This window comes from Myotis nattereri (genome assembly GCF_964212035.1).
Source record: "Myotis nattereri genome assembly, chromosome: 2".
NCBI lineage: Eukaryota > Metazoa > Chordata > Mammalia > Chiroptera > Vespertilionidae > Myotis > Myotis nattereri.
In genome coordinates, this window is record NC_138076.1 from 23,861,986 (window position 1) to 23,881,107 (window position 19,122).

Sequence of the window (19,122 nt, forward strand, 5' to 3'; positions counted from 1 at the left end):
GCATTTAATCTCCAAAGGACTGAAGATGTCTGGGCTTTTATTCTGTAATGTTTCTAAGACTGTGTCCATTAAATGCAAACAAAAAAGGAAGAAGTCTTGGCAGAACAGGAGAAGTGATGCACACCTGATGATGAGATCGATTTAAATATTATTCATGTCATATAGCCTAGTCCATGCTCTAGCTGTTTCTATGGCTAGGGCTTCGTTGGTCTTCCATTGCTCCGCTACATCATTTGCTAATGGGTCATCTGGATTAGGAGCACTTAACAAAGCCTGGATCGATAGCAGAACTGTGCGAATCTGCAGTGCTGGGGACCACTTATCTTTCAAAATATCTAAACATATTCTTCCCAACTTGTCTACATTAGGATGATAAATTTTGGTCATGAAACGTACTTTAGGTGCTGCCATTGGGTATTCTTCTGGAAGGAATAGTTCAAGTTTAAAAGTTCCTCCCTCAAAGGGGGAATCCTGGGGGCCAGCAATGACCACATGAAAATAACAGGCGTTGCTCTCATCTGGTTCTGCTTTAATGCCGGGTATTGGTTCTGCCAGCAAACGCTGGGTTTCCTTGATAATCCTGCGGGGCAGCCCGGCCATCTTGTCAGATCCCAAGTTCGGCCTCCGGTCTAGTCTCCGGCTCCACTCGCCTCAGGAGTCATGTTTTTAATTTAAGTAGTTATGTTACTTCATTGTAAGCTAAAATATATCCTTTAATATGTTTGTATACTTTTATTTCTGTTTTCTTTCTAGATGTATATTATGTTAAATATTCGAGTTGTGCTAGTTGGACTGGAGATTTGGACAAATGTAAACCTGATCAGCACAATTGGTGGTGCTGGTGATGTGTTGGGGAACTTTGTACAATGGCGGGAAAAGTTTCTTATAACACGTCGGAGACATGACAGTGCACAGCTAATTCTGTAAGTGATTTTTTCTTTTTAAATCCTTATCTGAGGAAGCGCTCATTGATTTTAAAGGGAAAAGGAGAGAAAAGAAAGAGAGAGAAAAAAACATCAATGTGAAAGAAAACATTGATTGGTTGCCTTACATGTATGCCCTGACCCGGAACTGAACCTGCAACCTTTTGATATAGGAGATGATGCTCCAGCCACCTGAGCCACACTGGCCAGGGCTAGTTCTGTAAGTGATTTTTAAAAAGTTCTATTAATGAGATGGTCAGAATAATAACTTTTGTTTGTTTTCTTTTATTAAGGTTATATTTTCTTAAGGTTTTTGATCATTTATTTAAATAAAGAAAACTTAATTTCATACATTAGAACCAAGTGAGAGTATAATAATATCTCTCTTCTGTGTTCAATTTCCTGTCACCTTAATCTCATGTCCTTTCACTTTCTTGGGTTTAGTTTACTCTCTCCTTTTGGTATGGCATGTATTCTAGTTTTGCCAGGGCTGACAGCAGTCCCTGAACAGATTATTCACAGTTTGATTGTGAAAGACAGGGCTAAAGGGCTCCTGGCCTTAGTAGCCAGAGCAGCCTCTATTGCCTGCCTCCTTAGGCCTTTATTGGAATTTTTCTCTTTAGATACAATCAGTAGGGTGAGTAATCTTGGGAGCATACATGTTTACATTGTCCTCTAGGCAAGGGCATCCAGGGATTAAGCATAAGGATTCCAGTAAACATCAGGGGTCTGCATATGCACAGGCTTGTTTGGAAAGGTCAAGGAATAATTAGTGGCACCACTTTCAATACTCCCCTAAGTCTCCCTAAGTCGGAATTCCGATAAACAGGGCAGGTGGCATTCCACACACTTTCCTTTTATCAGAATGACCTTACAACTTTCCAACCAAGTCTCTTGTGCTCCCCTACATAGTTTCTTTCATCTTGCATCTGAGAAAATGTATTTAAAAGTCTCAGAACAGATTTTAAAAAAATTATCTTGCCCTAGACAGTCTGGCTCAGCAGATAGAGCATCGGACTGCGGACTGAAGGGTCCCGGGTTCGATTCTGGTCAAGGGCACATGCCCGGGTTGCAAGCTCGATCCCCAGTAAGAGGCCTGTAGGAGGCAGCTGATCAATGACTCTCAGCATTGATGTTTCTCTCTCTCTCTCTCTCTCTCTCTCTCTCTCTCTCTCTCTCTTTCTTCTCTGAAATCAATAAAAATAGTTTTTAAAAAATTATCTCATTTTGACCTTTGATTATTCTGGGGTCTAAGTAACTCATTCTTTCAGAGGTGTGTTTTGTAGTTTTTTTAATAACTTTTTGATTGTTTGGATGGGTATAAAATTTGAGGCATGAAATCTTTTTTCTTCAGAATGAATCGAATCTGTTATCTTTTGACTTCCAATATGACTGTTGAGAACCATTAAATCATTCTGATTTCTGATCCTGTATATGTGGCTTCTTAAAATTTCTTTTTCTCTGGAAACTTATATAGGATCGTCTCTTAATTCCCAGGTGTCTTAATTTTCTTGATGATCGGCTTTTGTGTAGGTCTTTTATCACTGATGTGCTGTGTACTTAGTGGGTAATTTCAGTTTTGAAACTGATGTCCTATAGTTTCAGGAATTATCTTTTGTTTCCTTTCTTCTCTTTGTCTTTTTGTTCTTTTTGGGATATTGTCTTAAATTTAACTTTTAAGCTTTTTATTGAGTTTTTAATTTCTGGCTATCTTATTTTTAATGTTTAATAGATGTTTTTCGTTCCCCTGAATATTTTTTTACATAATCAGTTTTTTATTTCCTGGATATAATAGTTTTCATAGTCTCTTTGAAATATTACTGGTATATTTTAAAAATTCTTCTTCTTTTCTACAGCAATTTCATGGTACCTTAATAAAACTTAAACTTATATAAATCACTTAATACAAGTATATTCCAAAAACTTATAGTAAAACCTTCACTGAAAATATTTAAAACATTTTATCCTCCTTAGAAGTTTTCTGGCTTGATAGGCTGGATTTTTGCAAAAAGAAAAAATTCTATTTTATATAATACTTTTTGCCTCCCTCAATGTTGATGGTACCTAAAAATAAAATTTTTTTTTTTCAGAGGAGAAACTTCCCCTGATTTTCTTTTGTTTTGTGAGTTAATTTAAGCAAGGCACTGAAAATGCCAAAGTGGATTTTTATGGCTCTGTAATCACAAAGGATTGGTCCTGACTTTTTAATTAATTTTTAGTAAAATTGCATCTACAAGTATCCTCATCCCAGTGAGTATGCCATCCAGTTCACACAAGTCCAAAAGGAACAGGCATTAAGCATACTCCCTGTGCCTTGCCCAAGTATGCCTACCAAGCTGTCTTTCCCCCTCTTTTTGGTCTCCATCTGTTGTGTTAGAGGTGTTTCGTTTGTGGTTAAAATGAGGTACTGAAAGCCTTTTGGAAGCATTGAGTACATGAGAGGGGGCTTGGGGACTTTGGAGTTCACTATATGATGACCTGGTTGAAAATTTTTCTCGGAAATCCCCTTATGTCAATATCTCAAGTCCTTTTCTCTTGGCTGGTCAGATGTCCCAGAGAAGGATTTAGTCATCCATTTAAAAGATATTCATTAGGTGTATACCATAGGCACTGAAGTAGAGCAGTAAACATAACAGACAAAACTTCTTGCTCTCATGGAGTCCGTATTCTGGTGGAGGTGATTGGCCATAAATGAGATAAGTATATATAATATCTATATTCATAAAAGGCTAAGCAACTGTCAGATTGTCCCACTGGTAGGTAGCTATGATGAGCAATGACCACCATGGGGCAGACACTCCAACTGGTAGCTATGATGCACACTGACCACCAGGGAGCAGATGCTCAATGCAGGAGCTGCTGAGTTGCCGTGACTTGGCAACAGTGGTTCTCGGGTGACGTACCCCGGAACCAGAGAGGAAGGAGTCCCATTCTGGGATGCATCACCCGAGAACTACCCTCTTGCAATCCGGGACCCCTTAGGGGTTGTCGGAGAGCTGGTTTCAGCCTGATCCCTGCAGGCTAGGCCAAGGGACCCCACCTGCCAGAGGGACCTTGCTCAGTCCGCAGATGCCCTTCAAGCCATGGCACCGCCTCAGGTGTGGCCGGTTGGGAGGGACCCTGGGGGCTTGGCTCCAGGGCATGTCTGGCCCATCCATCTTGCCCAGTCCTGCCCCGCTAGCCACCTTCTAATTAATTTCTTTTCAATGTGATGAATCTGTGCACCAGGCACTAGATAAATAAAGATAAATGGTAAGGTGGAAAAATGAAAGTATTAGAGGAATAAAGTTGAAATTTAGGTAACATGGCAAAATAAGATCTCAGTCAGAAGATTTTGCCTAAAGACCTGAAGGAGGTGAGGGAGTGTTAGGGGTATATATGGGTGAGAAAGTTCCAGGCAGAGGGAACAGGTCCTGGGATACAAGTGATGAACCATATGGAGGCCACTGTGACCTTATTGTTCCCTGTGCTTCCTGCCCTGTAGCCTCCTGTGTGCATATGTTCATTGAGTTTGTTCCCTGTCTCTCACAAGAATTTTTGCATAAATAAATGTAATGCATTTTAGGGAGTTTTTTCATTAGAAGGTAGAAAACATTTGGTTTGGTATCTTCATTTTTCTAAAAAATGAATTTGTAATATCAATCTCATCCTCTGATGATAAAAGAGAGAAGGCTTTATTGTTTTCTGACTTCAAAATGTTACTTGTTATAACTTTCACCTTTTCTTTTTATTTAGGAAGAAAGGTTTTGGTGGGACTGCAGGAATGGCATTTGTGGGAACAGTGTGTTCAAGGAGCCACGCAGGCGGGATTAATGTGGTACATTTTTGTTCTTGATATTCACCTTTGGCCATCTGCATTAGGAGAGTGTCAAGCATTTCTTCACTCTATACTTCCTTCCCTCATCCTTAAAACTATATTTTGGGTTTTATCAGGGACAATGTAGAAGTGAAGATGAGTTGGATTAAGTATCCTAATATTTATTAGCTCCTCACTTTTTATGGATGAGAAAATAGAGACCTCACTTAAGAAAATTAAATTAGAACCATGAACTTGTTTTCCCATAGACCACCATGAATAATCTATTGGTGCTAAAGTATTTGATCTATTGCTTAAAGAGTCTATCTTCATAGTGTGTTGAGTCACACGAGTTTCTTTCTAGGCTGAAATGTATAAGTACTGATGTTGGATGCTTGATTTATCATATATACTATTAACATTATTGTGATAAATTTCCTTTGTGAAAAAATAATTTCAGAAACAAAACATATCCTTTTGCTCAGAAACCGAGGTAATACCTTCTTGTGTTTGGACAGTTTGGGCAAATCACAGTGGAGACATTCGCATCTATTGTTGCTCATGAGTTGGGTCATAACCTTGGAATGAATCATGATGATGGGAGAAATTGTGTTTGTGGAGCAAAGAGCTGCATTATGAGTTCAGGAGCATCGTGAGTAATGAGTTCTTTATTCTTATTCTTTATAATGTGGTATTGTAGATCAGTATTTCTTAAACTCTGGGATATACTCATGTCTATGTTAAAAAACAGGAAAAATTATCCCTGGTTCCCCTGAAACTAATTACATGATACACCAATGAGAAGTCTGTTTTTTAATTAAATAATTAATTCCACAAAGCTTTCAGCAAGAAATATTTATTTAGGCACAGGTATGTAGCTACACTCTTCTTTAAACCAGTTGACAGACCAAAAGATATAAGAACATGGAAAAATTTACATCTGAATTACAAATTAGGGAGGGGATTATGCTCTAATCAGTGCAGGTTAGAATATAGATTGAAGGACAATATGAAACATTTACTCACAAACCTCATGAGAAAACACTGTTGTCACTCTAGGTGGAAGAGATCTCGATGTAGTCCTAACATTTCCAATTTTATACATAAAGGTGAGAGGAAAGACAAAGAGAAGGAGAAAGAAGCATTAACATTTTTTGAACTCTATTTCTGTATCAGGCACTGTTCTAGGCACTTAAAAGGTATTAATCAGTTAATGTGCAACAACCTAAATTTATCTCTATGGATGAGGAAACAGGTCACACATCTAAGGAAGTGGTGAAGCTGGGATTTGAAATCAAGAAGTCTAGGTCAAGAGCCTGTGATCTTAGAACCCCTTCTTTTGCCAGGGTTCAAAAATAATTACAATTGAGGGTCTAAGGGTGAACAAGAACCATTGAGTTGTTGGGCTTCTTTTTGATGCAGAGTTCTCAGAAGGCAACAAGGTTCCATCCTGCTTTAGTAGGCAGTTGTGCTAAGCAGAGAACTGGACATGACCACAGTGCATGTGTGGATTAGAAGCTGAGTCAGAGAAAAAATTAGATAAGAAAGATGTTCATCTCTAACAAAAACAGATGAAGATTTCATATGGGGAATATCCATGGCCCTAAGGATTCACTTCCTTTTCTATTTTCCTCAAGCTCCTAGGGCACTGAAAAAATAATAAAACTTCTGTTAGCCATCACTCTAAATGTGAGAATATAGTTGTAATCACATCCTGGTATAAAGGGGAGGCACTCAAGCAGGATTTACTGCAGAATTTATTGGTTTTTGAGCAAATACTAGGCTGAAAAATAGATATGGAAGAATTAGTGTAGCACTTATGAAAAAACTATCCTTAATAGAAGTGTAATTATATTCACAAGAAAAGTCATGATTGTAAAATATTTTATTTTGGACAGGGAAGTAAGTTTAGTGTTTGCTCTGGCTGGCAGTGAAGTTGAGGAAGACATAGATTCAGGGGAAAAGAAAGAAATAATCAACAGTGAGATAAAATAAGACACTAATGAAAAAAGGAACATCAAGAGGAAGGAATGTCATGAAACAGTGCTGTAGTGGAATTTAAAAAGGTATGACCCATACTTCATTCACTCATCAAATATTTATTGAGCGCTATGTGCTAGACTTTGTTTTAGGCACTTAGACTATCTCAGTGAGTTAGATAAAGACTTGTCCTTTACAGAATTTACATTTTAATAGCCGAAGACAACATATTAACCTAATAAATACAGCAATAATAGGTCACAAACCATTATAATTATATTCAGGAAACACACCTGTATCAAAGAGACTCAAAACAAGACAAAAATTACCACTTTTCATTTATGAGATATATAATCATTAATGAACATTTGTCATAGTTTTTTTTAAATTTTACGTTATTAAGTTATATAATGTAAAAAGCACCTCAAGGGAAAATGTTCCCATATATTAGAGAAAATTTTAAAATCTCTTTCTTAATCATTGACAGATTATGTAAACAAAACACATATAAAATGTAAACAGAAGTCTGGAAGAAACTTTCTGAAAAATTAAAAGAGAGTTTATTCAGGTAATGATTTGCAAACCAGGAAATGTAGCCCGTGGTATTAACCAAATAGATCAGTGGTTCTCAACCTTCCTAATGCCGCGACCCTTTAATACAGTTCCTCATGTTGTGGTGACCCCCGATTTCATGGTTACAAATTGAACATAGTTAAAGCATAGTGATTAATCACAAAAACAATATGTAATTATATATGTATTTTCCGATGGTCTTAGGCGACCCCTGTGAAAGGGTCGTTCGACCCCCAAAGGGGTCGCAACCCACAGGTTGAGAACCGCTGAAATAGATGTTTCAAAATGGATGGGTGGGATAAGGCAAGGTTTATAAAGGCAAAAATTGTAAAGAGCTGACAATCAAAGAGATGGGTTGCTAGGGGAAATGAGACCGTAAACTTACAGTATTTGTTTTCTGATTGGTAGGGGCAACTGTACTTTTAACAGTTGGTTGACTCAGTGGCCAAGCATGTGGGGTTTGAGATGAGAACAATAGGTAATATATGATTAAGCATTTGTCAGCATCCTAGTTTCAGCCCAGGCCGTAGAACAAAAGGCTGTTTTCTTATCACACAATTATAGTACAGGAAGTATTATTTAGCAGTGATTCAAGGAGTATGATTAACAAACAGTACAGGGGCTACTGCTTACTCTGTGAGTGGGTTCAGAGCCCAAGAGGGCAAGTTATGCTTTGTAAGCAGCTTCAGAGATCAAGCTGCAAAAATCCAAATATTGGGCCACAAATTATGATATTAAATTTCTGATAAGTCCCTAAGATTATAGAGGTTTAAATAAATATTAGTATGGTTAATTTTATAAGTAAAACTTCAGGTGTCCAGTTGACCGTATATTTTACCCAAAGAAGACTTACTTAAACATGTATATAAGATGATGTCAAATATTAGGCAACCTACCATTTTTCCTGTGAGAAGAGCTGCAAATAATTTTTTTTTTTTTGGCTCACTTAAAAATATAACCTTATAGGGATGTAAAAGACATAAAGGGAGGGAATGTAATTGGCTCTTGGAGAGGAAAACAGTAGCTATTAGGAGGGACTGGCCCTACAGAAGTTGAAATAGTGGGAAACTGCCAACATAAGGTGACCTGATGGAGAGGGATCCAGAGGAACTAATCCGCCTTATTCTCCTACTGCCTTCTTGTCTCTGCCAGTGCCTTTTATTTGGCTGTGTTTTATTGGATACAGTCCATATAGGTCATTCTCCAGCAAGCATAGAGCACAGTGGAAAAGGATGGGGATGATATTTGTTAGTCCCATTACTTTATCTTGTTTTGCATCAGCTAATGCATTGAATAAGGAAAAGATTTAGGAATAATTATTTGAAAAGGGGAAAGCTCAGATGATATGATTGTCTAGTTTTGAACAGCAAGGGGATCAATTAAATAGTATTAGAAATATAGTTATAAGTGTATAAAATAAATAGATTCCCTTTAAACCAGTTATAACCATTTTGAAAAAACGTGAGGGGAAAAACCTGTTTTTATTTGTCTGAAGTTCAAGATATCTCAGAATCAAGATGAATATAACCCAGGCTGGATTTATTATTATATATTCATTATTGTGACTTCCCATTTTTCTTCTTCTGATTTTAAAAGAAACTAATCTTCAAACATTATTGTGGGCCATTGAAAGTATGAGGGGTCCTAGGCACGTGCCTATTGTGCCTAAGTTGGCCCAGGCTCCTGAGGCACCTCCTTAGAAGCTCCAGGGCACTGGAGAGTGTGGTTTGTGAATCACTAGTGGTTAATAATATGTTGGTCTAAAAATGTATTTATCCATGTGAAAAAGGGATATATGAAATATCACAGTGTGAATTATAACTATCTTTAAACATATGAACATGTGAAAAAAGATTGTGAGGATATATGCCAAAAGTTTAACTGGTTGTGTCTTTTGGGGTAATCTTTCAGGTCATTTTTTGATTTTTCTTCTGGCTTTTTTATATTTTTTTGAATTATTTTGTTCTGAGAAATTATTTTTAACTAGGAACTAGAGAAAAATTATTTAATACAAGTGTTCTGGAAAAAGCGTAGGTGCCATTTTGTTATAAATATGAATATTTAATAGTATTGAACTTTTAGGTGATTGCTGTTACCAGTGTTCCCTGGAATATATTCTTGAGAACTGATAATGTATGCTGGAAATATTATATTGCTGATTTTGTTGTGGAGTTTTAAAATTTATTTATTTAAAAATATTTTTATTGATTTCAGAGAGTAAGGGAGAGGGAGAGAGAGATAGAAACATCAATGATGAGAGAGCATCATTGATCGGCTGCTTCCTGCACGCCTCCACTTGGGATCAAGCCCACAACCTGGGCATGTGCCCCAACTGGGAATCGAACCGTGACCTCTGGTTCATAGCTCAGTGCTCAACTGCTGAGCCATGCTGGCTGGGCTTAAATTAATTTTTAAAAAATTTTCAGAGGATAATTATATTTCAAATATATCTGAGTGGGTGGTCTTGATATTATTTTCCCATTACTACCAGTACCATAATAGTTTCTTTTATTTAGCAATCTAATAAGGATTTTAGGATACATATATTTGTTGATGGTTGCCTTTGCCTTTTCGGGAGGTTCTGTGATTGTGTAACAAGGTAGTATGTGAGTTTCCACATATTTTCTTGATCTTGTAATAATTTTATATGTTAGTGTAGTAAGTTAAAATAAATGAGGGCTAAAAGAAGAATGTCCTGTTGTAATTTACTTGTCTGGGGCAGAGAGATAGCTTGTGGGCAAATATAAGTATTGGATAAGTGTAAGTAGTCACTACTTGCAAATGTTCACCACTTGAGTTTCTGTCTTTGTTTTATTGTTCTTTTGTATATGAAGCAGAAATATGTTGGGCTTACTGGGTTGAAATGGGGCATGGCTCAAGAATGGTTTTAAGTTTGGAGATGTAGTTAAAGAGACAGTTGGGACTGGGGAGGTTTTGTAAGGAATAAAATATCAGCATTTCATTGCTTATAGGGGATTAGCACAGAAGCACTTTAGGAATGGTTGGCTAAAATTGGGTCCATAGCAGACACAGAGATCCTTGGAAGCTATAATCTGAGGCAATACTTGTAATAGGTTGGTCCTAAAAGACTTCTAGTGAAGGCACATTGATTTCTAGATCTAGAAATACCAAGTTTTGGAGAATGAAAGGTTTTCCACCTTCCAAAAAAGAGCATAAGTGTTACCCGAATGAAGGGGGACCTGCTTCTCTTGAGGGAAATGTGAACTATCCCAGAGAGGACATTGCACTAACTTCCACTTTGAACAGGGAAGTATTCTGGGCAGAGGACAGAATAGGACACATAGTGTTGGACTGACAATTTAAGATGTGGTGGGCCTCATTAGACAGATGGCTTTAGCCTGTTCCTCAATGGAATGGACTGACTTGCTCCACCAGATGGCAATACATTTCTTAGATTTATTAATGGTGCTGTTTTCTGTTGCATCATCGTGTGTGTGTGTGTATGTGTGTGTGTGTGTGTTTTGTTTTTAAATCAGAGAGAGCCTGCTCTGCAACTCAAGTTTCCCTCTTATTCTGTGTCCTTTATCTTTGACTCTCTCTCTCTCTCTCTCTCTCTCTCTCTCTCTCTCTCTCTCTATATATATATATATATATATATGTGTGTGTGTGTGTGTGTGTGTGTGTGTGTGTGTGTATATATGTGTGTGTGTGTGTATATATATATATATATATATATATATATATATATATATATATATTGATTTCAGAGAGAGGATGAGAAGAGAGAGAGAGATAGAAACATGAATGATGAGAGAGAATCATTGATTGGCTGTCTCTTGCACTTTCCCCACTGGGGACCGAGCCTGCAACCCAGGCATATGCCCCTACCAGAAATCAAACTGTGACCTCCTGGTTCATGGGTCCGATGCTCAACCACTGAACCACACTGGCCAGATGATTCTATTTTCTTACTGATGATTGCTTCCTATCAATGCTATGACCCGTCAGCTTTCTGATCTCTAACAACCACCATCAGGTTGAGCAAAGTCATCTTTTATTTTTTTTTCTATAGGATTTCTTAGTCCTGATTAAGGAACCTTCTAGTTTACTGTATGCTGCTGAGCCTAGCTGTAGGAAGGGAAGCACTGCAAATAACTCTTGCTGGGTCTTCTTATTCTGGTACAACTTGTGATATATTAGGACAAAACATTTTTATTGTCACAAAACTTACAGAAAATGGTTATTTCTTTAAAACATATACATAATCCAAACACTTCTTACTACTCCCACTGCTGTCGGGCTGCTCTGTCATTGTTAAGTGGAATTCTGCAGTAGTCTTTTGCATAATAACCATTCGGATAAAGTCGCTCCTGCTCAACACTTTCTATTGTCATTCTCTCTCTTCTCCCTCTTCCCAATCTCCTCCTTTCTCTCATAGTAAAAGTCAATTTCTTACAATGGCCTATTCCCACCTTTACTGATGGTATCTCACATTACCCATTCCTTCACTGACTCGCTCCTGCTCCAACCTTTCTGGCTTCTTTATTTTTTCTTGAGCATGCCAGGCAGGCTTCTATTTTAGGGTTTTTGTACTTGTTCCTTCTCCCTGTAATGTTCCCTTGCCCCAGATAGCCAGTTTTGATTCAATTGTCACAATGTTTGAAATGCCTGTCCTGACAGCTCTTTTAAAAATTGCAATCGCTTCTTTGCCTACACAGGTTATCCCCTTCACCTCTTCACCTTTTTCCTCAATTGCACTTACCGCATAATATACCATTGAATTTACTTATATATCTTTTAAATATATTTTTATTGATTTCAGAGAGGAAGGGAGAGGGAGAGAGAGAGAGAAAATCAATGATAGGAGAGAATCATTTATTGGCTGCCTCCTGCACACCCCCTCCTGGGGATCAAGCCCGCAACCTGGACATGTGACCTTGACTGGAATCGAACCTGGGACCCTTCAGTTTGCAGGCTGATGCTCTATCCACTGAGCCAAACTGGCTAGGGCTTGAATATACTTATTAAGTTTACAGTCTCATTCACTTGAATGTCACCTTCACAGGGATGGGGATTTTTGCTTTGTTTACTAGTACTGTTTTATCCCTTAACAAAGAAGAGTGCCTTGAACATAAAAAATGTTTAACAAATATTTGTTGAATGAATGATACTGTAAAAAAAGACTCCTTACTATATCCTTAAACAGAGAGTAGCAAGAAAAAGAATATGGAAAGCAAGTGTTATTGTCAAAAAGCTTGTGCCATACCTTTCCTTTCTGTGTGACTCAAAATATTGTCTTTACTCATTCTTTTGTAATAGGCAATTGATCATTCATGTTCCTTCTCTGCCAATCTGTTAAAACCCTTCAGCATCTCATATTCAAAGATGTTTTTTTCAAGTAGTAGTTAATAGTACCAAAATGTTCTAGACAGACTGCCTTCCATTCCCAAGAGCCTAGATCCAGGACTATCTCCTTCCCTGGAGATTTTGGGTCAGTTAGCAAAGAAGAGTGTAAACTGAATACCCAGGGGACAAAATTTCACAGGAAGGAACTGTTCCTTAGATTCCTGGGATTTACAGAGACTCAACATAGATAGGAATGCTTCCTCAAACACTGTAATGCAACCGTTTTTATTCCCACTGCTACTTTGGCAACATTGCTCAACCTGATGAAAAAGGGGTTCTTTCAGGGCACTAAATTCCCCCGATAAAATTTTAATGTGAGTTGGATTTCTCAAAGATTCTTGTTCTATATTTGGGTGTGTTTCCCACTAGTCTTCAAAAGTAAATATAGTTAGTGGGAATATGTGAAAATATTTTATAGTGACTGAGTAAGACAATAAGTGAAAAGAAGATTGGGTAAACGTATAGCTAGCTCCGAATACTTGAAGACCTTTTACTATGGAATATAAATAAAACTTAATTCTGGATAGGACTAGATCATCTTTAAACTGTCTTCTGATGAGATTTATGATATTATATTTCAATGAAAGTGATTGTTTGGAAGATTTTTTTTAATAGAGGTATAATATATTGTAATCCAAATAGTAATTATTATATAGTAAGTGAAATAATGTTTTATATATTTTAGAAATAGACATTAATTCTAATTTCTCTCTATTTTGGTTAGCTTATTAACTGCTGTTTTAAATATTCATTTCTAGTTGGTTGAAGACATGACATACATTTTTTGAAAAGAGTAATTGCTGTGACATGAGTTCTTTTTCTTGATGTTTATTATAGAGGTTCCAGGAACTTCAGCAGTTGCAGCGCAGAGGACTTTGAGAAGTTAACTTTAAATAAAGGAGGAAACTGCCTTCTTAATATTCCCAAGCCTGATGAAGCCTATAGTGCTCCTTTCTGTGGCAATAAGTTGGTGGACCCCGGGGAAGAGTGTGACTGTGGTTCTCCAAAGGTCAGTTGAATGTTTGCTTTCTGCTTTGTTACATTCCTTCCGGGTTTGCAAAAAATAAAATAGCTTGCTGTGGGCAACTGTGGCACAAGCACTAAAGTAAAGCTTAGTGGCAGAAAGAGGATTGGCATTTTCCTTGTGGGGACGTGTTCCTGGGACTGGTCATCTCCTTCCCAGAACATAACCAATGGTGTCATCTGTTTTGATGTCAAGGAAAGCGCCATGCCGACTCTTTATTTTTTTGTGCTAGCTTCTACCATTTCTGTTATGGTTATTGGGTCATTTATTTACTTTAAAGACTGACTCAGTTTTTCACTTGGCTCTACTTGTAAGCTCTCACATTCTGCCTGGCACTGCCATTGCAGAAATATTTATTTGGTTGAACTCATTTTAATAGTAAATTGAAACTGGCTCATTCTCCAGAGCCCTTCATTAACAAAGTTCTTAGCACTGAAATTGACATCCTTCCTTAATTACCCTCTAGTTTACCTACTGAGCTGTGGTTTTATCACACCTGATGCCCATACTTATTTCCACTAACCCATGCTCATCTTTATTATTGTTCTGTATCTTAGCCATTCTCCTCTCCAAATGGCCTCCTCCTAGGCATAGGTAGGAGAGGCTGGGGGATGGTCATTGGAAAAAAAAAAAAGGGGGAGAGACATATGTACTACTATTTGTAATACTTTAAACGATAATAAAAAAAGAAATTTGTTCATTTTTGTGTAAGCTTCACTCTATTCTCAGTCTTTCCCAAAAGTTCTTCTTTTTCACCCGACCACACCTGGCTTTGCCGGAAGACTTCCCATTATGGAAAGGCAGTATGTATTATATGATGAAATTGTAATTGGCCTTCATTGCATTATTGCTGCATGTCAGGACTTCTGCTCAATGTTTTACATGGTATAATTCTCACAGTAGCCCAAACAGATTGATATTTTTTTATATCCTCATTTTCAAATGAGGAAAATAAGGCCTAATAAGCATGTTTAATTTCTAAATTAACATTATGCTATTAGGATGACCAAATTCTTTGCCTTTCCAGGCATTCTCAATTCTTTATCCTTACGTATTTTATGTTTTTAAAAATAATTTATTCTTTTTTTTATTTATTTATTGCTTAAAGTATTACAAAAGGTATTACATATGTGTCCATTTTATCCCCCCGCCCTAGACAGTCCCCTAAAATAATTTATTCTTAAAAAATATACTTTTATTGTTGATAGTATTACAGATGTCCCTCATTCCCACTCTTTCCGCCCATTGGAGATGCAAGTCTGGCAAATCAATAAATGTGATACACCACATAAACAAAATGAAGGACAAAAATTACATGATCACATATGCACACTCTGGCCTACATGCCAAGATAGAGAGGTATTTATAGAAGGGAAAAGGAAGTTAGAACCATATCACTCTATTATTAACATAGAGTTCTTCCTGTAGGATTTTGTGGAATGTGAAAACTTCCATAAGCTCTAGCTCCTCCCATATACCCTCTCAACTGATCATATTTGCTTCAAGTTTCATTTAGTTTTTATCACTTTTTATGCTTTTAGACCATATGCATAATTTTCTTCTGAGTTATTTTATATCCCGCATAAGTTTATATGTTGTGCTGTTGATTTTTTTAAAATCTACTTCTAGCAACTCATGTATTATGGGCAAAGTCCTTTGTGAATATGTTTTAATATTTCCTCTCTTTTGCTTATCATTAAGCTTAAAAAAATTAATCAACTTTATTTCTTAGAGCAGTTTTAGGGTCAAAGCAAATTTGAGTGGAAAGAACCAAGAGTTCCATATATTGCCTGTCCCGCACACAAGCACTTCTCCATTGTGCCTATCATAGCGACCGGTTGTTCCAGTCATTCTGGCATTTCTGTTGCTTGGCTTTTATATATATAGATTTGAAACTGTCACTACTATCAAGATAATGAACATATTATCCAAAAAGTTCTTTGCAACCCTTGGTAATCCCCCATTCTCCTCAGACAATCACTGATCTGTTTTTTGACATTACACATTAGTGTGCATTTCCTAGAGTTTCATGTAAGTGGAATACTCTTTTTTTTGTCTAGCTTCATTCACTCAGCATAATTCTTTCAAGATTATCCACATTGCTACAGTGTCAGTAACTCATTTGTTTGTATTGTTGTTTACCAACAATAGTATGATAAACTACAATAAATTGAATAGTATGGATAAACTATAGTTTGTCAATTCATCTCTTGATGTATATTTGTGGTGTTTCTGGTATTTTGCTATTAACACAAAAAGCTGCTTGAACATTCACCTACAAGTCTTTACATGAACTTATGTTTTCATTTCTCTTGGGTAATGCAAAAAGTTCCATGTATTTTTTTTTTAACCCCGTCTCCCTCAAAGGTGACATCTTATTTTAATAAGAAATAAGAAAGCTAGTTTTCCTTCCTTTCTCACCTTTTCTTCCTTTCCCCTATCTTCTTCTCTCTTCTGTTTTTCCTTCCTTTCCTGAACAATTCAGAGCTGAAGACATCAGTTGGAACATAGGAGAGTAGGTGTCTCTGTGGGTAGGAGCTTGTGGGGTTGGAGAGCAATGGTGGCCCAAAGTGGGGTGGGAGAAGCCAAGAAAGATAAAAAGCCACTGTTCTCAAAACTGCCTGATACTGGCACAAGAACAGACATATAGACCAATGGAACAGAACAGAGAACCCAGAGATTGACCCAAGCCATTATGCTCAATTAATATTTACAAAGGAGGCAAGACCATACAATAGAGTCAAGACAGTCTCTTCAATAAATGGTGTTGGGAAAATTGGACAGATACATGCAAAAAAAAAAAAAATGAAACTAGACCACCAACTCACACCATACACAAAAATAAACTCAAAATGGATAAAGGACTTAAACGTAAGAAGGGAAACCATAAAAATCTTATAAGAACCCATAGGCAACAAAATAGCAGACACATGTTGCAGCAATATCTTTACCGCTACAGCTCCTAGGGCAGTGGAAACTAAGGAGAAAATAAACAAATGGGACTACATCAAAATAAAAAGCTTCTGCACAGCAAAAGAAACCATCAACAAAACAACAAGAAAGCCCACTGCATGGGAGAACATATTTGCCAATGTTATCTCTGCTAAGGGTTTAATCTCCAGCATTTACAGGGAACTCACACAACTCAACAAAAGGAAAATAATCCAATCAAAAAAATGGGCAAAGGACCTAAATAGACGCTTTTTGAAGAGGACACTCTGAAAGCCAAGAGTCACATGAAAACATGCTCATAGTCACTAATCCGAGAGATACAAATCAAAACAACAATGAGGTACCATCTCACAACTGTCAGAATGGCTATAAACAAATCAAACGACAAGTGCTGGCGAGGATTTGGAGGAAAGGAACCCTCTTGCACTGTTTGTGGGAATGTAGACTGGTGCAACCACTGTGGAGAACAGTATTGCGTTTCCTCAAAAAATTAAAAATTGAACTTTCATTTGACCCAGTAATCCCACTTCTAGGAATGTATCCCAGAAAACAGAAACACCAATCAGAAAGGATATATGCACCCCTATGTTCATAGCAGCACAATTACAATAGCTAAGATTTGGAAACAGCCCAAGTGCCCATTAGCAGATGACAGGATTAGAAAACTGTGGTACATCTGCATAAAGGAAATCTATGCTGGTGTAAAAAAGGAATTCTTATCATTTGCAACAGCATGGATGGAACTAGAGAGCATAAATTATGCTAAACGAAATAAGCCAGTTAGAGAAAGATAAATATCACATGATCTCACTCATTTGTGGAATATAATGAACAAAATAAACTGATGAATAAAAATAGAACCAGAGACATAGAAGCATTGAACAGACTGTATAACCTATGAGGGAAGGTGGATAAGAGATCAACCAAAGGACTTGTATGCATGCATATCAGCAAAACCAATGGACATAGGGGGGTAAGACTTGTGCTTGGGGTTAAGGGTGGCTGGGGAGAGGTCAATGGGGGGAAAAAAAGAGACTCATGTAATACTTTAAACAATAAAGAATTTAAATTAGAAAGAAAAGAATGTCCACATAGGGTGAAGACCCACTCAACAGAGAAGTCAGACCCTGAGCATGAAGAGAAATGCATTAATTTCCTTGTGATGGTTAAATATACTATTATGGACTAAATGTGTCACCCTAAATTCATATGGGATAGATCTTAGGGACAGATCTCTGATCTGATAGGTCTGGTGTCCTTATAAGAAGAGATTCTAGAAAGTTCTCTTGCTCTCTTTTTCTGAACACACACACACACACACACATACACACACACACACACTGAAAAAAGGCCTTTTAAGAATACAGCAAGAAGGCAGCTGTCTGCAAGCCAGGAAGAAAGTCCTCACCAGAAACTGAATTGGCTGGAACTTTTATCCTAGATGTCTAGCTTCCAGAGCTGTGACATAGTAAATTTCTTTTGCTTAAGCCATCATCTATGGTATCTTGTTCTGGCAGTACCAGCAGATGAAGACACATACTCTCAATGATTTCAATCCTTTGATGTATGTTGAGACCTGGTAGTTGCAACTAAAGAATCACTGACAAATCCAGCATAGTGACTTGTTTCCAGAGATTAATTGCTATTGTCAGATTAGAAAGAGATAGATTTGAGGTCTAAGATAAGAATTTTATTAATGATTATTGATGACAATAACTCATTTTTTATTGCCAGTCATTTTCTTTTCACAGGAATGTGAATTGGACCCTTGTTGTGAAGGAAGTACTTGTAAGCTTAAATCATCTGCTGAATGTGCATATGGTGACTGTTGCAAAGACTGTCTGGTAAGTAATTCCTCCCTATTTTGAAAAAAAAAATTGAAAAAGGAACAATATTATATATCAAAATTTCTTTTCTCTGATCTGTAAGAGAGCATTATTTTTATTACATGATTACGTGAAACATTTTATGGCACTTGTTTGCAGTTTTGCATCACATTCTCTTTACTACAATCTAATAAGATTTTTTTCCTAAGTAGAAACATTTTTTAATTTTAAGAGTAATCTGTTTTTTATAAAAATTCCACAGTACCAAAGTATAGAAAACAGACAGTGGAAGACTATCATTTTAACCTGCCTGACATAGCCATTTTTGATAATATGTTATTAATTTAGTCATTTTTTCTGTATAGATGTTATTGTGTGTGTGTGTGTGTGTGTGAATGTGTGTGTGCACATGCATGCATGGGGGGGTTAAGTTGCTAAACATAGATACATATATTTTTCCTATTGGTATTTTTAATAAGATACAATGGCTTTCTTCCATTTGTGTAGTTCTACATGGTTATATAGTTAGTACTTCTTTGTGTGGTTATACTGTAATTTCTTTACCTGGTTAATTGATGATGGGCATTTAGATTGCTTCCAATTTTTGTTTATAAGTAGTATTTTTGGGGCAGTGTATGAATATTAACATTTTTGACACACATTTTACATACTTCCCACAGA

The 19,122-nt window shown here is 36.9% G+C and overlaps 2 protein-coding genes across 2 annotated transcripts in view; one reads left to right on the plus strand and one right to left on the minus strand.

Moving 5' to 3' along the window:
• The window catches only part of ADAM9 (ADAM metallopeptidase domain 9), a gene marked incomplete at its 5' end in the record, with an annotated part of 98,907 nt that overhangs the window by 35,815 nt on the left and 43,970 nt on the right, over nucleotides 1-19,122 (plus strand). Inside the window, 5 exons of the mRNA XM_081083136.1 lie at nucleotides 754-923; nucleotides 4,659-4,740; nucleotides 5,238-5,371; nucleotides 13,477-13,648; nucleotides 18,367-18,459. Coding sequence (XP_080939262.1) covers nucleotides 754-923; nucleotides 4,659-4,740; nucleotides 5,238-5,371; nucleotides 13,477-13,648; nucleotides 18,367-18,459 — 651 coding nt within the window. The remainder of the gene's footprint in view (nucleotides 1-753; nucleotides 924-4,658; nucleotides 4,741-5,237; nucleotides 5,372-13,476; nucleotides 13,649-18,366; nucleotides 18,460-19,122) is intronic.
• On the minus strand, nucleotides 48-600 carry LOC308513227 (ubiquitin-conjugating enzyme E2 N-like; the record flags this gene model as incomplete). The annotated part of the gene is made up of 1 exon (XM_081083135.1): nucleotides 48-600. One exon carries the CDS (start codon nucleotides 598-600, stop codon nucleotides 142-144), a length of 459 nt encoding a protein of 152 aa, XP_080939261.1. The 3' UTR covers nucleotides 48-141.